Source organism: Diplodia seriata (genome assembly GCF_021436955.1).
Source record: "Diplodia seriata strain FDS-637 chromosome Unknown scaffold_11, whole genome shotgun sequence".
NCBI lineage: Eukaryota > Fungi > Ascomycota > Dothideomycetes > Botryosphaeriales > Botryosphaeriaceae > Diplodia > Diplodia seriata.
Window position 1 is genome coordinate 798014 of NW_027117318.1, and position 21380 is coordinate 819393.

At 55.9% G+C, this 21380-nt stretch overlaps 4 protein-coding genes across 4 annotated transcripts; 1 reads left to right on the forward strand and 3 right to left on the reverse strand.

Moving 5' to 3' along the window:
• Positions 1-1984: 1984 nt before the first annotated feature.
• On the reverse strand, positions 1985-3378 carry SLS55_009963 (uncharacterized protein; the record flags this gene model as incomplete). Its single annotated transcript, XM_066781356.1, has 2 exons — positions 1985-3217; positions 3301-3378. 2 exons carry the CDS (start codon positions 3376-3378, stop codon positions 1985-1987), a joined length of 1311 nt encoding a protein of 436 aa, XP_066628358.1.
• Positions 3379-3849: 471 nt separating this feature from the next.
• SLS55_009964 (uncharacterized protein) lies at positions 3850-5178 on the forward strand (the record flags this gene model as incomplete). Its single annotated transcript, XM_066781357.1, has 4 exons — positions 3850-4037; positions 4118-4460; positions 4767-4800; positions 4937-5178. 4 exons carry the CDS (start codon positions 3850-3852, stop codon positions 5176-5178), a joined length of 807 nt encoding a protein of 268 aa, XP_066628359.1.
• A 286-nt stretch (positions 5179-5464) lies between these two features.
• SLS55_009965 (uncharacterized protein) lies at positions 5465-7562 on the reverse strand (the record flags this gene model as incomplete). The annotated part of the gene is made up of 4 exons (XM_066781358.1): positions 5465-5860; positions 5916-6201; positions 6312-7036; positions 7386-7562. 4 exons carry the CDS (start codon positions 7560-7562, stop codon positions 5465-5467), a joined length of 1584 nt encoding a protein of 527 aa, XP_066628360.1.
• A 7129-nt stretch (positions 7563-14691) lies between these two features.
• SLS55_009966 (uncharacterized protein) lies at positions 14692-16153 on the reverse strand (the record flags this gene model as incomplete). The annotated part of the gene is made up of 7 exons (XM_066781359.1): positions 14692-15107; positions 15164-15231; positions 15283-15363; positions 15432-15545; positions 15601-15791; positions 15838-15954; positions 16004-16153. 7 exons carry the CDS (start codon positions 16151-16153, stop codon positions 14692-14694), a joined length of 1137 nt encoding a protein of 378 aa, XP_066628361.1.
• Positions 16154-21380: the final 5227 nt, after the last annotated feature.

The following is a 21380-nucleotide window of genomic DNA, read 5'->3' on the forward strand; positions in this document are numbered from 1 at the left end:
AGAAATGCGAAGTGAGGACAGTCAATATGCCAATGAATACCAAGCTACGAAATACAAAGAGACTCGTGAAAACATTGTGGCGTTGTTCGGACTTTGTTGCCTTCATTCATTCCCGCAATCTGGATTGAAAGAGGGAGACCAATTGACGTCGAAAGAAAAGTTGGAAAGTGGATCAAAGTCATCAGGAAGCTGAAACAACTCGCTGTTGCACCCTGAGAGCTCATTGAAAATGCCCGCAAATTCAGCATCGAAACCCAGCGGCTCCTCCAAGTTTTGAGCAAAGGTTTGATCTGAATCTTGAACCACTGTCATCGTAGCCTGTAGTGGCTCACTATGCTCTTCTGTCCATGTTTGAGGCATGTGAGAACCTTGAGGCAAAGCTTCGAAGGGATGCAACTCTGGTGGCGTAGCCTCCTTTTCCGAATCACGATGAGGGACGTTTGGTTCCTCGAGTCTCGGACTTGCTGTAGTTCGTGAAGCTATTCGTTGACCTGGATCGCAAGGACTTGTTGCCAAAGGAATGTTGTTCTGATCGGGTGTGTGCTGGTGTGAAGTAGGTGTCGCTACACGGGAAGTGCCCGGAACCTTTGGTGATTCGCCATCTGATCCGGACCTGTCTTCGCTCTGGTAATGCTCAAAGCGGTCGAATACCTCGCTTTGCACCTCACGGAAGACTTTCAACATTTTCCTCTGAAGTTTCTCGTCTTGAAACTGTTCATCTTCCTCGGCTGCTCGCTTGAGTCGCTTGTTCAGGATGCGGTTGACGTTATGTTCACTGAACTGCTGGAATTTGGTAAATCGGCCCGAGGCCTCGACCTCAATATCTGCATTCCTGGTTAAGCATACTTTAGAAGCTTCTCGGAAAAAGGGTGTGAGCTTACATGGAGATGGTACGACCGATTCTTCAGGAAAGATTATCCGGAAAACGTCTTTCCACTTTTCGTCTTCTGAATGGTATCGTCTTGATCTCTTTTTGCTTCGAAGCTCTTTCTCTTGCTCAGCTGTAATTAGCCCCTTCTTTTCCTGCTGTTCACCAATTTGGCAGCCTTGTGGAGCTCTCTGATGTTGCCGAAGAGAATCTTCCTCGGGGAAAACCGAACAACACCTATGGCAGTAATGCTGAGGTATCTTGTGTTGCCTGTACAGATGCTCCCTACCATTATGTCAATAATCGACCTCAGACAAAAAATCAGCAGTCACTTACTTAAGGCGAGACACTGTGTAAAATCCAGGGAAGACGCAAGACGTAAAGTCCGGCTGTCGGCCACGTAGGGATTTTCGGAAAAAAGGACAAACGAATCCTTTTCTTTGGGTGGCTGTTGTTTTAGCTTTTTTCTGCCGATCGTGATTCTTTGTACAAGATGTCGACTGGACAGGCGAATCTTGTAACTCTTTTTCTCTTGTCGAATCATCCTTGGTTTGCGGTATTCTTGCGCAGAAAGCAGAGGTGCTGGCCTTCCGCGAGCGGTTGGGGGGAGTTCATGTGGGTCATTCGACGGGTTGAGTTTCTTATGTAGACGGCTGGCTATCTGGAGGGATTTCGCACATGCGCAGTTTTGCGAATCCGTGTAACACTTCTCTTAAGCCTTGTCGTGCAATATTTCGCACTTGCGTCATTCCACCGTGAGGCGGACATATTGCAATGTGTCTGTACCAATCAAAGCTCATTCAGCTACACATTCTTCTCAGCCGCAGCCAATCAGGGCGCGACGACCCGCATGGATGACACCAGGCAGTGCAATAATGACCGGTGAGCCGGCCAGGATGGTTTTCGGGCAGCCTTTCAGGTTGTACTTAAACATAATTGGCAGGGCTTCGTCTAGGCTATTGCCATGGTTGAACCATTACGCTGCTTCTGCTGGAAATCCCGCGTCCCGTTGTAGTTGCAGTTGTAGTCCATAAACTCGGCTGGCGTCCTGAAACCCCCATTCGTCAGCAAACACAGAAACCAACCTCGACCACTCAAAGCTAAGAGACAGAACACTTACAACGTAACCTTCCCATCCATTCCATTCGTCGCCGGTCTCGCCGCCTGCCGACTATACGCCTGTATCAGCGTCGCCCTCTCATACCTACACGCCACCATCTCATCCAGCCTCCTCTCCACCTCCTCGCCGTCAACCCAGCCCTCCACATCCTCAAACACCGCCCCCAACGCCTCAGCGTCTTCCACGCTCTGACTCGCCCCTTGCCCCTGCGTCGGCAACATGGCATGCGCCGCATCGCCCACCAACACGACCCTCCCCCTCCTCCACCTCCCCAACGGCTCCAAATCCCTCAACTGCCACAGCCCCACCGACCCCTCCACCGCCCCAAACATGCCCGTCACCCATTCCGGGAAATCGCGATACGCCTCCTTCAACGCCTCAATCGAGCCCTCGCTATTCCACGACGTCGTCAACTCCCTCCCCTCCCCCTCCTTCTCCCCCTTCGTCAGCGAACGATGATGATGATCATCATCCGGCACCAACCCCACGACGGCATACTCCCCCTTATCCCGATCCCCGGCATCCGTCCGACACGGCCCCATGACCAACCGCCGCACGTCGTCCCGCCCGTCGCCCACGACCATGCTGGTGTACGGCGCGGCCGGGTCGATGCGCGCGGCGAAGGCGGGGCAGGCGGCGCGCAGGCGGGCGATGGGGATCGTGAAGCGGTACGCGGCGAGGCCGGTGGGGACGGCCACGGCCATTGCGGCCGCGTCGTCGAGGACGGTGGCGCGGAGGGCGCTGTGGATGCCGTCGGCGGCGACGATGAGGTCGGCGGTGAGGGTCGTCGTGGTAGTCCCTTGCCCATCACCACCGCCAGCGAGCGTGACACTCCCCGCCTCAGCATCGCACTCCACGACGCGCGCGCGCAGGCGGAGCGCCGCGGGGGTGTGCGGCCGCGCCGGTGGCGCCGCGGTGGCGGCGTGCAGCAGCAGCGCGTGCAGGTCGCGGCGGTGGTAGATGACGCGGTCCGCGCCGTAGTCTGCTTTGCCCTTGGTCAGCGGCACCTCGCCGACCATTTGGCCGCCCGCCGCCGTCGAGTAGATGCGGAAGCCGCGGTCGACGATGCGCGGGCACGGCGCGGGCGAGGTGGCGTCGTCGACGCCCCAGCGCTGCTCGAGGATCTTGGATGCGTTGGGCTGCAGCGAGATGGCGGCGCCGACTTCGCGCAGGAAGCTGGATTGCTCGAGGATGGTGATGGTGCGGTTGGGGCCGCGGAGGGCGATGGCCTGTGGGAGTTTTGGGTCAGAGAGAGGGAGAGGGGGGGGGGGGGGGGGGAGGGGGGAAAAGTGTGTGTGTGTGGTTGGCTTACGGCGCTCAGTCCGGCAATTCCACCGCCGACTATGATGATACGGAAGGGTCTTTTGATCTCATCCATTGGAGAAGGCATGGCGAGCTTGTTGAGAGTGGTGGCTTCGACTTCGAACCTTTGGGAGAAGTCAACCATCAGACTTTTTACTGCTGAACTTCCAACACGCCAGTAACTCCACTTATCATTGACTGGCCTCATGCAGCTCCATAGATGACCCCACGGGGAGTTGTGGGGTCGGAAAGAGGACGCATATCCGCCCCCGCAGTCCCGGCTCGGAAAGGCTGCGCTAAGTCGGAAAGGCGGACAACTGCGGAGGATCTACCACCAGCCGCCCACTTTCCCGGACGCATTCATTCTGCGCTGACCGGATCGGAGACCGCATCCAGAGGTCCTGGCAGCCATGCGTGTGCAGTTGGAATCCTCCCTGGATCTGCGATCAGGTCATCGAGCTTAAAATGGGCTTGAGAGCTCCCGTCTCCACTTAACATCAACTCCAACTCCCACTTCTCCCAACCAGCATTTGCAACAACACAGTGCCTTACTGCAAGCATGTCCGCCCAGCCCCTCCAAGCCCAGCCCTCCGGCCCCAACCGCCTGCTCTGCTCCGAGGCGGACAAGACCTACGGCGACTTCCGCGACGACCTCTCGCGCGACGGCTACGCCATCATCAAAGGCGCCATCCCGCGCGAGCGCGCCGACCAGTACGCCGACGACATGTACACCTGGCTCGAAGGCTTGTCAGTAGTCGTCCCCATCCCCCCTCATTCCCCTCCCAACTTCCGTCAACTCACCACTCACTCCTCCAACAAAAACACAGCAACCTCGGCTTCAACCGCCACGACCCCACCACCATCCACCACCGCCACCTCCCCCACATCACCGAAAAAGGCATGATCCTGCACTACGCCGCGACGCACGAGCGCTTCACCTGGCGCATCCGCAGCGAGCCCGGCGTCTCCGCGCCCTTCGCCCTCGTCTACGACACGCCCGACCTGCTCGTCTCCTTCGACGCGCTCAACGCATCTTTCCCCAACCGCAGCGACATCCCTTCCAATGCGCCGTGGCCGCACCAAGACCAAGACCCCGAGCGCCCGGGCTTCCGGTGCCTGCAGGGCCTCGTGAACCTGCTGCCCAACGGCGCGCGCGACGGCGGGCTGATCGTGTGCAGGGGCGCGCACCGGTTGAGCGATGAGTATCACGCGGCGATGCGGGAGGCGGGGGACGAGCGGATCGCGGCGTGGACGAGCGAGTGGTATGGGGTTACGGAGAGGGGGATGGGGTGGTTAAGGGAGAGGGGGTGCGAGTGGGTCAAGTTGTGTGCGGAGCCCGGGGACTTGTTGGTGTGGGATAGTCGCACGCCGCATTATAACCTCAGTCCGGCGGCGGATGAGGAGGGGGAGGGGGAGAAGGCGAAGCCGCGGTTTGCGGTTTACACGTGCTATATGCCGGTGGCGGAGGCGACGCAGGAGGATCTGAGGAGGAAGAGGGGCGCGTTTGAGAGTGAGTTTTGGACTTCCCTGCCTCTGCTTGTGCATTTCTCTGGCTCTTCGCTGTTTTGCTCGGTGCCATGACTGAGGGGTCCCTTCCTGGTCGGCGGCGCGTGTTTCTGGGAATTATCACTGACGGTCGAGCACAGAGCGCGTCGGTACTACTCACTGGCCCAACGCCAAACACGTTGGCAGCAACGTCGCGAAGCGTGACGGCGTGGATGACCCGCACAACAGGTTCAGGCCTGTCGATGAGCCGGTCCTGGACGAGCGCACCTTCAGGCTCACCGGGATCCCGTACATCCAGGAGACAGCTGACGTCCCGAGCGCTGCCACAGTCGACATTCCGCAGACGCAAACGGCTCAGCTTGAAGTGGTGGTGGGGGCGTGAGAGGAGTCGTGTGGCTTTGGTTAGTGCTGAACGCTCGTTGAAGGCGAATGACGAAAAGGAAACACGCTCGTTGAACGTCGTTTGGAGTGGATTTGGAAATTGTAGCTCAATCAATTCGTGTCCCTGGCCAAAATCTGCAACGCTAGCAACAATCGTTCGAGACAGGGGAGAAAGCCAAATTCCGCTATGCAAGTGATAAAGGACGCAGCTATTGGAGTGATATTACAACGATTATAAAGAAAGGTGGATATCATAAGGAAAACAAAGATAAAAATGTGGACCTCCCTCATAGCCACAATGCCCCTTCTTCAAAATTCGGTAGTCCCAAGAAATTCTCGAGGTCAAAGTTCCAAGGCCCTCCCTCGAAGTCCAGATTGCCGGAAAGGAGTCGCTCCCAGGGGTCTTCGCTTGAAAGGTCGAAAGCATCGCTTGGCTGGAGAGAGTAGGATGACTCGTCGTTGGTAGGCAGCTCGGACAAATCCACTCTGCGTGCACTATCCGAACCGTCTGTTCTGTTTGCTTGCGACTGTCCGCCTATGTGAGATGCCTCTGGGAGCGGATTTGCGTGCTCAGTATGTTTGGAAGCAGCATCTCGCATGAGCGCAAACATTTTGTTGAAGGCTGGATCTTGGCCGTTAGATTGAAAGATACCTTCCGTGAGACTCGCGATGTTCAGAAGCAGCTGATAGCGTCATTAGCCACTGAATCGTGAAGGGAGAGGGCAAAAAATAACTCACGGCCAGATCGCTTCGAACGTCCCAGCGACCGGGATGCTTGAGTATGGAAATGGTAAGGACGAATGTAGCCAGCAATGGAGAAGAGGCAGTGATGGGGTGTACAAAGTCTCCGCATGAGCCCTTGAGTTCGTTGAGCACCTGAACAATGGTACGGGCAGAGGCAACGCAAATATCTTCAGCCCTGCTTAGCCGGTATGATTCCTGGATTTCAGGAACGTGACGTTTGATCTGCTCGCGAAAGACATGCGGGTCGAGTATCAGAGCTGTCCGGTGAAGAGTGATGAGACTGCATGCGTTGAGTGAATGTGCAGAAATATGCTCTGAGGCCATACTCACGCTTCGTGATATGAGACCGAGAAGAAACTCGCAAAGGGTTGGTCTTCTGGTGTGCAATACAGAGCAGAGCCGGGCCGGAGATTGTTTGGCAGCTTCTGCTCCCACTCGACAAGTTGATGGTCTAGTTGCACAGTGTCGTGAAGAAACTCATACATTCCTCTTCGCCGGCTGGATTGAGTGGTCATGCTCCGCGCGATGGCACTTTGTACTTGAGCGAGACCAACCAGATGGTGCAAGAACGAGCAAGTGGCAGCTGTCGGTGGAGTTGTCTGATCGCAGTCCTCATCATGAATTGCTGAAGGGCGTCCGGTTTGAAGAGCCATCATCTTTTCGAGACAGAACAGCGACCACCAGATGTTGCGGTCAAGTCCCATGTCAGGGATGGTGTCTTCCTGCGAGCCCTGGTGGCGGTGCAGGCCAAGAGACTGGGCCATGCGAATAGCGTGACCGATCACGTGCCAGGCGACTCCCTCTTTATGACGAGTCCTGAGAGCAAGTGCCAGAAGTAGCAACGCTTGAATGGACCGCTGGTACGGCATGGCCACAATGTGGGCGTACATGGAGTAGGCGCCGCTAAGGTATTCAGTGGCCGTTTCCGATGGCTTGCCAGAGATTGCGTCCATTCCGATGCTGGTCACGGCGTGACAGCAAGCAAGGGAGGGTAGATCTGAAGCACTAACGCTTCGAGCATCTTTACCGGAGAGCCTTGTGAAGGTAGAAGCGAAGTCGGAGAGGTCCAGCACGGGAAACAGAGGGTGGATGCGGAGCTTGTAAACAGAGAGGTACTTGGCGCATTCTGAGTGACGGGGCAGGGGCTTGGGGGAGATGCAAAGGGTTGGGGAGAACTCTTCGGCAGTCGAAATGCCATAACGAAAAAAGTGAGAAATGTTGGGCCAGGGTCCACGTCGAGAAAAGGAAAGGTCGAGCCACTGGACGAGAACTTGCGAGCTGCTGGCGCCGAGGAACTTGCGTCTCACGGGCTCATCGCCGTAGTTGAGTGCATAGTCGGAGCTTTGCGGCGTCAGATGGGCAGGTCCCCGTCGAATTTGATCGCCAGCAGCTGCAGGTCTAATGGGAGGCTTCGGAGGAGACTGAAGAGGGCCTCCGTGGCTGGATGCCCGAGGGGTTGCGAACGTCGTCCCTGGCGTCGCAGAGCTGGTCCACGTCACGGGAAGGGGAGCGTTGCTCGCGGATTCGAGAGTCGTACTGGGCGGTCTGAAGGGCTCCGAGGTGGGAGGTGGCAGGGCCAGCAGACTCGTGGCGGAACTTGCAGTGGTTGAGGAATACGGCGAATCCGGATCCGAGCGACATGGTGGGTTGTTTTTGGCGTGCTTTGCAGAGTGCTTGCGGTCGGCGGAGGAGAGGGCTTTGCCGGTTTTTGGCTCAGTGGTCAGGCAGTGGAGGTTGCGGAGGCGACAGTTGTTGCAGGAGGGGAGAGATTCATCACAGCGGACCTTCTGGTTGCGGCACCAGTTGCAGGCGCGAGAGAGGCGCTTACGCTTGGGCGGCACAAATGGGCGGCCTCCCATTGGCTGCCCTGTGGCCCCCTTGTCGCCCATGTCACAATGCCAACGCGTGAGCTCGCGAGACTCAAGGCAGCAGTGACGACTGCCGTCGCCTACCGCGCATCCCGCGCTGCTCTCTTAACCAATGCCGTCCGGCAAGTGGAGGCGATCGCCCATGGCCTCAGGACACGTGCACGGCCGCTGGCTGCCATCGCTGCGGGGTAGCCGCCAGGAATTCACCAGCTGAAAAGCGCCACTGCCTTGTCTACCTCGATTCGCTGGTCTATTCGCGCCGACGCATCCTTCAAACGCGGCGTCCGAGAGATGAGCGGGGCGTGAGAGCCCCCTGGTGTTGATATGCTAGTGCGGCCACCACTTCGACCCATGCTTCCAACTCTGATGCGCGGCAACCCCGGCTGCCACCCGGAAATGCTCCCCATCGCCGATTATCACCATCCGTTTCCGACGAGCTTCCCGACTTGATGACGCTAAAGACCGGAGACACCTTGGCCATTCCGCCAGACTGGTCATCGCCACTGTTGATGCGAGTGTACCGCGGTACCCGCGACTGGACCCACCCTACCAGCTGATAAGACCAGGACCGCAGCCTCCCATTTCTTTTTCTTCTACAAGAAGGCTGATGTCATTTTGTCATGCTACTGGTTCGGTAAATCTCTTGGTCATTGTCATCTAGAATCAACTAAATCTTACTGGCCTATAGGGTTCATGTCATTGGCCGCTATTGGCTCTCGGCCGAACAATAATCGTATTTATCGACCTCTACGCATCCGAAGAATACTTGATAAAAACAGTCATATTAATCGTGACACTTCCGTCCTCTACTATTGTCGATTACTTTCGCTTGCAGCTACCACCTTATGTTTCCCTTAGCCACGGCAGCCTGCCGTGGCGCTGGTAGCCTTGTGCATCAGTGCCGCAGCCAATGGTGACTTGATTAGCCGTGTAGTTGCAAGAGTCTTCTATAGTCTAACCTGTAAAGTTACTAAGTCCGTACACTTCTTCTCTTTCTCATTGTTCAGCACATGCGCCCACAAGGTTCCAGTCACTCCTCTTTATAGTGACCAAGATGATTTATGTGCATTGATGAGGCGGAGTACAGTCTATACTAATGGCTCCAAGCATCGTTATCAACAGTTTCACTCTCATTGTGACCATCACCGACAACGTCGATATTTTCCTCGCCGTCTCCTTCACGTTGAAGGCGCACTTCCACCGCTCGCCGATCCACGTTGCCGACGGTCAAGTAATCATCATCGACGACTTCGGCAATACCTGTATCGTGATGGACAACAAACACCGCTCGTACAGCGCTGCCTATGAAACCACCTCCGCCCCCACCTGTACAGTTTCCGCAAAAAGCACACCTGCCCCGGCAACACCCTCCATCGCCCCTTGCATCATCGCCAGCCCCGCGCCCGGGAGCATTATCTACACGACGCTGATGCCGAGCGTGACGACGATCGGCGCTGCCATGATCGCCATGTTATCATCATCCTACAGCGCCGTGCTGGGCGGGTCTGCCTCGTAAATGTCGCCTCCATCCCGGCCTCCTTCGCCATGGCTTTCGTCGCGAGGTACAGCGGCGATCCGATTGTTGTCGGTATGGTGCGATGGGGCATATGAGATGTACGTCGGCCGGGCGGGGAACCAATTGATACTTCTGGTCCGCATGTGGTCAACACTTGATGAGTTCACCATGTGTGCACGTACGATGCTACGGACGGGCCAATACAGCAACACCATTACTACCGGGCAACCGCAGATGAGACTATTGCAGTCAATAGAACAAGTCCTGTGCGGCTGGAGAGCCGAGTCACTGATCTATTTTGAGGAGCGCTGAGGCGAACAACGTGATGCAAGTCAGGGCTGTTGGTTAAACAACAGGTTTCAGGAGCGAGCAGGCTTTCGGGCACAGGAATGGAAAGTGTTACATGATTCAGCTAATCAGGGCATCGTTCGCATCAGGCAGAATACCAGGGTTACTGACTACGCCCATATCAGCTGCCGTACTGATCATACGTTCTGGTGCGGGCTGAAGACAACTGCCGGCTTTGTTGGCCGTGTCACTCAATACTCTCAGCCGGTTATCTCCCTTCATCAAACTCTTAGGTCTAAGGAAGCAAGGGCAAGTGGGTGCCTACACGTCAAACTATGACGTCGCTGTTTTCCTGCATGTTGTAGGACAACCCCTGAGCTGAGCTGTAGTGCCACGTTGGATGCCTGACCAATAACATCTTCCATCATCAGCCGCTTTTCGCTCAATTCTTAGCAGTCACTGCCTCATTTTGAATTCTTCCCCACCCCGGCTTCTCGACTGTTGAAAAATGGCCAACGACCATCGATCCGACGAACTTGCTTCAGAGTCAAGCTACGCACTCGTTTACCTACCTTCGCAACACAATCGTGGCGGTTTGACCCGCGAGATGCCGCCCTTTTCACGATCAAACTCACATGATGAGTCCCTTCAAGCCTCAAGCCTTCCAGATGAACCATCAACCGTGTCCTCTTTCGCGTCACCTCAGAAAGGCCCTGGAAGGATCCCATTTTTCCGGCGCCTTGGAAAATACCTGCTGTTCTGCAATATCGGTGCTTCCATCCTCTTACTCGGAGCGCTCTCGGCACTGTCGTTTCTATGGTTCGAGGACAATCGCAACAACCTCTGGACGAGAGTGATGATCGACGGCTGGGTCGGGCAGGCTGTAACCCTCTGTACTCTTGCCATCCGACTGGCAGTTGCTACTCAGGCCAGTACCGCCGTGGCGATGCTCGCCGCCATTCAGCTCGAAACCAGACAGGACGGAGGGGTTCTTTTGGCTAAGGCACCAGCTATTTCCATTGCTCGACATGTGAATACTGGCCCCGTGAATTCCCTCCTTGTGTTCTGGGAAAACATATCTTGGTCGAAGTGTGGCGCAATTCCTCTTTTGGTAGCGCTTCTTGCACTTAGCACCTTGATATCCCAGTTCACATCAACCCTACTTCTATGGGATGTCCGAAGCGGCTTGGTACAAGGATTCCCTCGCCAAAGTCTCGAGGCCGTCGGTGCAAGTATGGAAGGTCATATCGATGGCTCTGGGATGACGATGGAATGGAATAGTGGCTACTGGACCACTTCACCGCAAAACTTTCCTACATTCGCGGAATACAGCGCAGAACCCCGCGCACGAATCTCCTCTATCGCCGATACAGGGCCAAACATCCGCGCATTCCTGCCAATAAACTCGCAATTGGACAGGTCCAAGATCAGCAGGTTCGAAGGCACCGCAGCAGTATTCGATGCGCGGGTTGTCTGTGTCCGGCCGATGCTTACTAATGAAACTTTCATCTTCCAGGGAATCGAGAGCGGGTATGCTGGCAGATTATCTTACTTTGAAGGGTACGCTCAGCCAACAGAGCTCACCGACGAGATTAAAGAGATCTTACGATTGGACCAAACCAGTATTGGGCTTTCTTTTCAATGTATGCTTGATAACGTATGGTGGCTCACGGATCCAACGTTCAAGATATGTTCCGTTGGACAGGTAGCCGGAGGTCTAATTAACAGCTTAGATCACATGTCCAACGGTTCGGTTGACGACTATTCCTACGCGGAGAGAATATTTCCGGATCTTTCCGACCTCACGTACAGAACCTGGATGGCATCCAACAACCACAGCAATCAGACATGGCCGGTTGAGATGGGTCATATTTCATTGATATTGCGTTTCAAGAGTAATTCCGGCTTATCAAATGGCGTCCCACACTACAATTTCAGCGGTTCCACCATGAATGATTCCGGGGTGTGGGTAGATTTCATGGCATCTGCTTCGCAGTCAGGGGACAATGGAACTGCTGAACTCAGCATGACTATGTGCTACGATGCCTGGTAAGTTCACAATAGGGCATCTTTTGGAGAGACCATTAACTCACGCGGCCAGGTACGATAATGGACTCAGTAGTCGAACGAAGCACTTGCAGGAAATGCCAGTCTCTGCTTCGCGGCGTTTCAATGGTTCCGAGCCATCACTCGCCTGGGACCCCAAGCGGCAAGCTTTCGATACAACTGCAATCAGATCCCAACTCGGGGTACGAACGGAGCATGAAACCGAACGTGCGGTCTTAGAATTGGACATCAATAAACTACGACAATTTCGACATGACAGGTCCGAATCATGGTCTCCAGATTACCACGTTCCAATATGTAGCAGTACGCTTATCCGTAGAGCAAGCCCACTCCTCGAAACTGTTAACTAATCATTATAAGGTATGCAATGTCTACTTTGGTATCCGAACACTGCCGACAATTTAAGCTTCGATTTGGAAGACCAATCGAGTCGGGTCAGAGCCCTTAACGGAAATTCCACCACGAATGAGACCTTCGATTTCGTTAATACAATGATGTGGAGAACGCTTGTGATGATCAGTGATGTGGTAGATCACTCTGAAATATCTGCTCTATGCGGATACTGCTCTGGAATCCCCACCAGACCACTCCATTCTTACTCCACTGACGTGGCTCACACAAACCTCAACCCAATCCTTAGCGCAATATTCCGGGACACCATCTTGGAAACGAACAACCCCGCATTGGCATGGCAGGCACTCACAACCACCGTCGCGCGTATGATATACTACGACTGGCTTCCGACATTCGACAGCTACGCGAACGTGACAACCACATCAATGATCCCCTGTCAAATACCAATGCACCACACCGGCTTCACCATTGTCGTCATCAACCTCGTCGTGCATCTCGCTCTTTTCCTATCAATCACCATCTGGTTCCACAAGACGACCCGGGCATCACTTCTCAACAACGCCTGGCAGGTGGTCGCCCAGCTGCACTGCAACGAGACAGAGCAGCTGCTCCGAGAAGCGACGACGTCAACCGACAAAGAAGTGAAGGAACGAATCAACCAGGGCGAGGAACCGAGGCGGAGGTTTCGAATCTCTCGCGATGCACGGTCCGGCCATATGCGTTTGTCTTGATGATGCTGAAGTCGCTCGACCCGAGTGCGTCATGTAATCCCGACGTGTTGGAGGCCGGAACGGGGGAAGGGGGCAGAAGAGAGCAAGCAAACATATAGTTACCGCAGTCAACAACAACAACAAAATTAATCCACTCTTGTTCATCCGTGACAGCAGAAACGAAGACGTCTCCTGCCTGAGCTTGACAAACCGAACGAGAGAGCGAGCGAGTTCAAGTAAGCGAAACTGATCGACTGGAACGCGTACGCGCGCGTGCGCGTGTGATGCAAAAGGCCTTTTGTTACATCATCGACATCAACACCTCGGCGACTGACCAAAGGCGAGAACACAAACACGCAAAGCGACAAAAGAAGAAGGGCGAAGAAGAAGACAAGACGGCCTGCACAGGCCTCACCGTATCGATCCCTATTTGGTCGGGGGGGCTGCCGCCACAGAGGATCTGCCCGCCAGTGTGGCGAGAACGAAAAACAAGCTTGTTGCTCCTCTCATCATCATCATCATCGTCGTCGTCGTCGTGGAAGGATGAACGTCGGAGGCAACGACAAGCGAGAGGGAGGAAGAAGGAGCATGTGAGTTTTTCGGGAGGAATTGCATTCCTTATGCAAGCGAGAAACTTTGACAGCTCACGGGCCCCCCGTTCGGGCCGCCGCCGTTGCTGTCACGTCTGTGAGTTTTTTTCGTCGTCACACGGTCCCCACGCGCAACGCGTACTGCGCTTTGTTGTATGTGTGTAACGTCTTTTTGTCGATCCGGATCTCGCTTTCGCGGTAGCTGAGGGTATGTGCGGCAGCATCGGCCTCATCAAAAACCTGTAAACTGTTTTTTAAGCGAATGCGAGTGATGATGATGAATGATGAATGATGGATGATGATGAGGAATATGATCGCAACGATTGCGCGAGAGAAGAAAAAAAAAAGGGAAGATTGATCGCCTGTCACCCTTGTCTCTTCTTCCATCTCCCCCCTGTCAATTTTTTTTCTCCGAACGGTCATCACTAAACACCGACCGACTCGACCGAGGTACGAAGGGCCCGGTCGGGTGGGGTGGGGAGATCGAGATTTGGTGATGTAGGCAAAAGGGGAGGGAGGAGCACGGAGGGAGGGGGCGCAAGGCTTCCCACTCTCCCCCTCCCCTCCCCGATGATGCGCGCGTGGGAACCTGGCTCTCGCTGACGATCCCGTTTACGAGGTGAAACACCCCCCGATTTGGGGAAGGATTCGAGAAGAAAAAGTGGGATGGATGGGATTGTCGAGCGCAGCATGAGCCCCCCGCGGAAGCGGCGTCGCGGCGTGTCCGTCGTTCGTTCGTCGGGCGTCACGGGCGCGCGTTCGCGGTGGAACTGTCGTGGCCCTGTTTCATGCACATCGCATCTCAAGTCTTTTCGATTTTTTTCTCTTCTCTCTCGGCATGCGGCTCGGGTCGGCCTATAGCCGGCGATGCGCTATAGTGTAGGTCGGCCTATAGGAGAAAAAGCCAAAATGGTTCGATATAAGGCCCGGGAGGTGTGGAGAGGCGCCAAAGCGGTGAAACGGGGCCGCTGCTAGGCATACTTATTGCGTTTCGCTATAGGGCACGAACGCCTAGATATTATGCGAGGCCTTGGCAATGTGATTCACGGAATGTTCTGACTCGTAGGGGGGAGCCATTCGAGCTTGCCACTGGGTGCGAAAGGAGGGAGCAGTGTGTGTGGTCTATCATTGTGCAAGAAGAAGTCTATTTGTTTAATATTAATAGCAGAATTGGAAAAGAAGGGACCTACGTCATGGTATCTTGTGCGGAAATCGAAGACTCGCAAGCGAAAGAGAAAAAGAGAAAGAAAGAGGAATCGTAAGGCCTGCCATTGTACACAAACAACGCGCCCAGATACGCCCGTGTTCTTGCCATTCGTTGGAAAAGGATTGCCCCTACCCAGCGCCGATATATGCATGTGTTTTTTGCGTTGCTTCTTAGTCCCTGGAAATCTGCACCTGGCTGTGCACCATGATGCCGTTGCCCTGGCTGTCCTCGAGGATCTGCTTCTGGCTGTCGCTGTCGCTGCGCAGGCTGCCGCTGCGGGCCATGCCGGCGCGGATCTCCGTCTCGTGGGCCTGCGGCGCGTACTTGTCGCTGCCAGACGACGACGCCCCGGCCATGCCCTCCTCGAGTTCGTACTGCGAGTCGAACTTGTCGTACGTGCGGCGTGCATTGCTGGGGAAGTTTCCCTTTGATGAGGCCCCGCCGTACTTCATGGGGGTTGAGCCGTCGTTGCTGGAGCCCAGGTGCAGCACCTTGCGGAACAGCGGCCGCAGCGTGCCAATGCACCCGACAATGACTCCAATGCCGTTCTCGGCGTAGCCCCAGATGAGAATGTCGGAGATGGCGTCTGCGAGGCTCTGGTCAGCTCTGCTTCGAGGGGGGAGCAGAAAGGGGTTGGCATACAAAGATAGTCGTTGGAGTTCTGCAGGTTGACCGTGTACTTCAAACGGATGCACGCCGAGAGCGAGGCGCTGATCAACAAGGTTAGCAGCGAAGACGCAATCGCGCACATGCTGACTTACAAGATGCCCAGGCTCAAAATGCATCCGACGGAGATCTTGGCGTTGCGGTTAAGCTTTACGTTCCAAAGTAGCGGGATAGGCCTAATATGACTCGTTAGCCGCGTCCATGAGTCGCAAAGGATGCCACCGCAATCTTTAAAGAGACGTACATGGCCGCGCAGAACCAGTCTGTCGCAATGTTGACCGCAGTCGTGGCATAGTAAATGTCCGTCAGGATCTTGGCGTCGTTGCACTTGCCCTCCTGCTGCGTGTTCCACGCATACCTGAACTCTGCCGTCAGTGCCAATCCCTTGCCGCCACCCGGGAGCCAAGACTTACGAGACCGGAGTGCACTGGAAGATGATGTACAGCGCCGCGATGAGGTTCATGGTCGTGAACATGGCTGCCACCACGTACTGGCTGTACACGAAGAACTTCCTCCCCGCCGCAATGCGAATCAACTGGAAGGCAATGCTAAGCTTGATGGGGATGATGGCAACGCAGTAGAAGACCTCAAACAGGAAGAACCACTACAACCGTCAGCACGCGCACCGCCGTGCAGCTTGGAATCCTTACCTTCAGGCCAATCTCCTGGTACTTCGCAAGCGCAGGGTCTTTGAACCGCTCCACGTGCACGCCGACCCCATTGAAGGATGCCAGAATACAGGCCGCCGACAGGACAGCGAAAGGCGGCTAGCAGGATTAGCGTCCGGCGCGCGCAGAAGCTTAGGGGCAGGCGTACCATGGCTACCGTCATACACCAATCATCTATGCCCCAGGCCGCCACCTTTAACCTCGTGTACACTCGTAGGCCGAAGATGGTGAAGGCAAGAATGGTGATGCTGATGATGGAGCCGGCCACATGCGGCGAATTGTCCATAAACAACGTCATGGTGAAGGAGGAGGTGGTCGCCGACGGACCACCGAGAGGATGTTGCTAAGGCGTCAGGCCGACGGTCCGGTGGTGTTGTCGAAAAGTCAAAAGGCGGGTGGCGTGGCGGGTCGAGGGATCCAAAGCTGGGGAACAGGGAACCGGTGGGTTTAAGCAGTCACCAGGCGAGACGAGGGGCGGGCGGGATGTTAGAGAAGGGTGGGAACGAGGGCTCCAAGTATGAAAGACCTGGGGGTGGGCCTCGAGCTGCGCCCGAAGCGAGCGGGAGAAAGAGCAAATGCCTGATGGGCCGGGACCAGGGCTGGGACGCTCAGACTTGTATACAGGGCCAGGGCCTGGGAGCGCTACTGTCGGTGAGGTCCTGATCCCCCGGCGGATGCAGAATGAGGAAGTGCTCGGCGGCAGGATCTGATGAGGACTTTGAGGTAGCGCCAGGCCCGGCAGGATCTAGAAGGCGTGTGCCAGCGTGCCGGAACAGAGGGCGAAATGGCTCATCCGTGGGACCCGTGTCGCCGGCTAACAGCTGCCTCTTGGCGTGGAGGACGGGCGGCATGAAATTGGGGGATCTCGCCCTGCGCATAGTGGCATTGGCACAGGCAGGCGGGTCCTGGGCGGCAGGTGGATTCGTAAGAGGGTCTGTAACGACACCGGTAGGGCGGGACGGCAGGGTGCTGCGTGCACACCCTGTCCGCCGGCAGCCTGTGATCACCGCTGGTGCTCTGGCGCTTTCAGGCAATTCCAGGGCGATCGCCCGGGCCTGAGTGGCCGCGGAACCCCGGCGAGGCAAGACGATGGTCGTGTGCCGAGGCCAAGCCAGGCCAATGACCGGACATTTGCCAGAGCATAAGGGACAGGAATAGAGGCCTCCTGAGAGGAGCACGCCGGCTAAGCCCAGAACCCGGCGCGCGGGACGTGACGTCTGGAGAGACGGCGTACCTGCGTCGGGGAGCCTTATTCCGACGGGCGCCACAGGGTTGATGACAGCGGCGGAGCATGTTCTCTTTGCCTGATGCGTGCTGGCCGTCTGGCGCTCGGTCCGAAAACGGCGAGGACCAGCAGGGCGAGCCAATTGGTCGCAACGCCGCCGCCCAGACTTGTGGAACCGCTTGAGATCTCGACCGCAACGGTGGCCCTGCGCGGCGTGCTGTGCCTCTGCAGCGCTCTGCAGGTGCGCGAGCTGGCGGTGGATGTAGCGGTCGAGCTGGCTCCTCGCTGGGCCACGCACCCTCACACCCTCACACCCTCACAGCAGTGCCGGCGGATCCAGCTGCTTTTCGAGCAGCGGTGCCCAGTGATCGGCGTTCCCGTCCCCTAGGAGTGATGCGGCGGCCGGCAGCCGGCAGACAACAAAAGGCGCTGGAGGCCAGCGTCACAGCTGTGGGGCGGAAGCGATCCGAGAATGGACGGCGTGCTGACGCTTACCCGCTGCGGCGCAGACTGCGAAGGAAGGAAGACGGGCCTTTTGTTTAGAATTGCGCTGCCATCTGGGAACCCCACCCTTGTGGCGGACGGCTGGCCCGACGAACATGAGGCTAAGACGCCGGCGGCCTGCAGTAGAGATGCTCATCGCCCATCCGGAGCGCGATCCGGGGTGCGTAGCGGGAGACGGGACGGTCGTGGAGATGGAGATGGCGATGGCCGGCTGGAGCCATGGCGATGTCGAGGTCGCGGTCGAGTCGCGAAGGAAGGCGCCGCGCCACAAGCGAGTCCGCGCCGCATCTCGCTCGCCCGCGCGTCGGAAATAATTGTCGATCATCACGTACTCCCGCCGTCACCTCTGCGTCCCGACCATCTGCACTCGCGCCGTCGTGCTGTGTAGTCGTCCGCAGCCATCACCCCGCACCGCGCAGCTTCGTGCCGCCCTCGACCCGTCAGGCCCTCGTTTTTGCATCGCGGCCTGGGCCTGGTGCACCAGCTGAGACATGCAATACGGCTTGGCCCGCAGCCCTTCCCAATTCCTGGCTCTGCTCCGGCCCTTCAGCCCTGCGCCGCACACCAGGTCGAAAGGCACCACGCCACCGAACTCTCCGTGCCGCAAGGCTCCGCTCGGGTGGATCTGAGGCCTCTCCGCACAGAGTAAAGACGCCGGTCCGCCCAGAGCTCGACAATCCGGCTTTCTCGACCGCATCCCCGACTCCACTGATGCGATGTGCGAGCCCGGAGCACAGAAGCCGCGGTATCGGGAAGCCCGCTGAAGCAAGAGCAAACGCCTACGGATACGCAGTACACATTTTCTGCTGCACTTCGCGAGGATCCGCTGTGCCGGGGCGACGCCCTAGGAACACATCCGTCCATCATCTCGCCCATCATCCGTGATCTGTGTCTTGGCTTGCTGCTTGCTGCGCCCAAGCCTGCCAAGCTGCGTCTACAAGCTCAACATCCTCGCCGCCTTCATGCATAGCTAGCGGAATCCTGCATATAGCAGCCAAGGGACCCTGAAACTGTAGCCGCAGCCTGTGGAGACACTTGGCCGCGCTATGGTCTATAGTCGACTTCACACTATCTCGGTACGTGACAGCGCACGTCAGCATGCTACCAAAGACCGTCCCAAGGCCTAGGCTCGATCAACGGGAGCACTAGCCATGGAAGCCTCCATCTCGCTTCCCGAACCCTGCCCGGTCTAATGAAGATGCATCGCGTAAGCCATGCAATACGCTTTATGTCGCCTGTAGCGAGATGCCTTCTCCTGATCACCGTGCCTGCGCGGGGGGACCAATTGTGCAAAGGACGTTGACGATCGGGTCTGCATATGGTCCGACGTGCGTGGTCAAGGAACGCTCAGCATGTTGCGTAAACACATCCGCGTCCAGGTGGAAACATCTCCAGTCTTCCCCCACGCCTGATGCTCGCTCTCTTGATTTCCATGATCGAAACGAATTTTTGTAGAAGGTGATGTTCGCCAGTGATTAGACCGCTACCGGTTCTGAACATGAGCGGTCAACCCTCGCCCACCGTCACAGTACATTCAGATCCCCACCCCTGAATCTCAGCAGCACTTTCAATAAAAGCACCTCCCCCAAGGCCAAGAAAAAGCATCAACAAGGCCAGCGAACCGTTGTCCAACCATGTTGACCGTAACTCAGCAGCTCTTCCCCTCGTCAGTGCGGTCCGTCGGGATCGTCGGGCCTATCAACGCCTTGTTACGTCCGGCGCTACCCAATCTAGGCATGACCCTGCTTTCCCCCCTCGATGCAAACAAAAAGTGGCATGACCCCGGTCCATCGACCATCTTCTGTTCACTCATCATCTTCGAAACTCGACATTGCTCGCCATCTCCAGGGAATCCTTCGTCGGACTTGTCTCATCGCTCTTCAAATCCGGCATGTCGGCCGACGCACACTAACTTAGCAGCGATAACCCAGCGAAGACGCATCCTACCAAATGGAGTTAATCCCTGCTCTCATACGATACAACCTTTCGGATGCCTATCTGGGAGCAAAGCGGCCTCTGCGCGGACGACTGTTCAACTGATCGACGACATAACGCGGGCCGAGGAGAGAAACGAAACAAAGACCATTGCGCGCATGAGAATACGGGTTGCATCGTGCTGAGACGGTCCTTTTTTTTCTTCTCACGTTTTTTTAATTCGTTGGGGAAGCCACCGGTCTCAAGTCAAGAATACCAAGACCCAGCCAGAAACGCTGTCCAAAAAAAACCGTGGCCGCAACATGTTCGATGTCAAACAGGCCTGACATTTTTTTTCTTTTCCCAGCGTCCCTGTCAAACATATTAACACCAGGACGTATGACCGAACCAGCTCATTAGTCTCATACTCTCACTACCTACGCCTTCCGTAAAGCCCATCAATCTCTTCGAATTTTCCAAGGATTAGCCAGACGCAGACCGCATCCCACTTCTCAACCGGAAATTCGTTTCACGCCCTCCATGAAGTCTGGCAAAAGGACAATCCAGCTTTTCTTCATTGGACTAGACCTGACAAATGACCAGACAGCTTACCCAGCCTCTTCACCTTTACAAGCCATCCTTACCCGAAGCCTCCCCGGTCCACGCGGCTGATGACAGCCTTAGCTCGACGCAATAACGCTAATCCTCTGGCCATGGCTGCTATGGCTGATCCATTACGCTGTCTCTGCTGAAAATCCCGTGCCCCATTATAGTTGCATTTGTAATCCATAAACTCGGGTGGAGACCTACAAAGAACCCACTCGTCAGCAAGCGCGGAAGAAGAACAAACGAACCCGAATATCCAAAGCTAAGGGACATCACAGTCACCACACAACCTTCTCATCCTTCCAATTTGTCTTGAAGGATTGCGTAGCTTGATTCCGAAGCAAGCTCGTCAGATCGGCGACCATTGGCCATTCTGGCGACAATTGAAAAACTTAGGGAGGGAAGAGAACCCCGAGTCGCGGCTGATAAGAGAGGATGGTATGGATCAGGTCTCCGGCGTGACACTACGGCTCAGCTGAGGGTGTTGTCCCACCATATTCATAGACAACATCACGTCACAGACGTCGAAGCACGGTTCGGTTCTTGCGTCTCCAACACATTCAGCTAGCCACACAAGACTAACAAGGGCGTTGTCCGTGGTACGGTGTGCTGCATAAAGCGAATGATGCTCTTGACAGCTGATCCGGGTAACACCACCCATTCCAGTGTAAGAGAGCCCGCCTGTTGTTTCAGCTCTGCTTGTAATACACTGCCATGACCTGTATTCTTTTGGTCGCGTCAGCTAGCCTTAATGGAGGCCTGCGGCTCCAACTTCCAGCCTCGTAGAGTTAGTTGGGGTGGTCAGGATTGCAACAATTCCGCAAAGCGGTTTCTGGTCGACGGTAACGCTGCACGTTCACTGGTCTCTGACCACTGACCACGGGTGAGATATATACCACAGTATATGCATTACCACAGAGCCGTCTTTACTGTTCCCTTCCACAACCAACAGGAAGATGAGGGGAAAAAAAAAAGAAAGACACGAAGAAATAAGAACAACTACCACCGCAGCATCTCACACAAACTCTCTCCCACAGCAGCAAAAGTAAGCCCACAAGTCACAAAACCCAAACAACGAACCAACTGCAAGCAACTACAGCAACAACAACAACATCCATTTTCATTTTTCACACCTCCTCTCCCAAGAAGCCATCGCCGCCATTCCTCCCACGAAATGTCGTCTCCCAGAGAGACGCAAAGATACAAAAAAGAGGTCGACGCCATATCCCAATGCCATAAGGGGGTAATCTACAAAAAAAGAGAGCTTCCAAAAGCA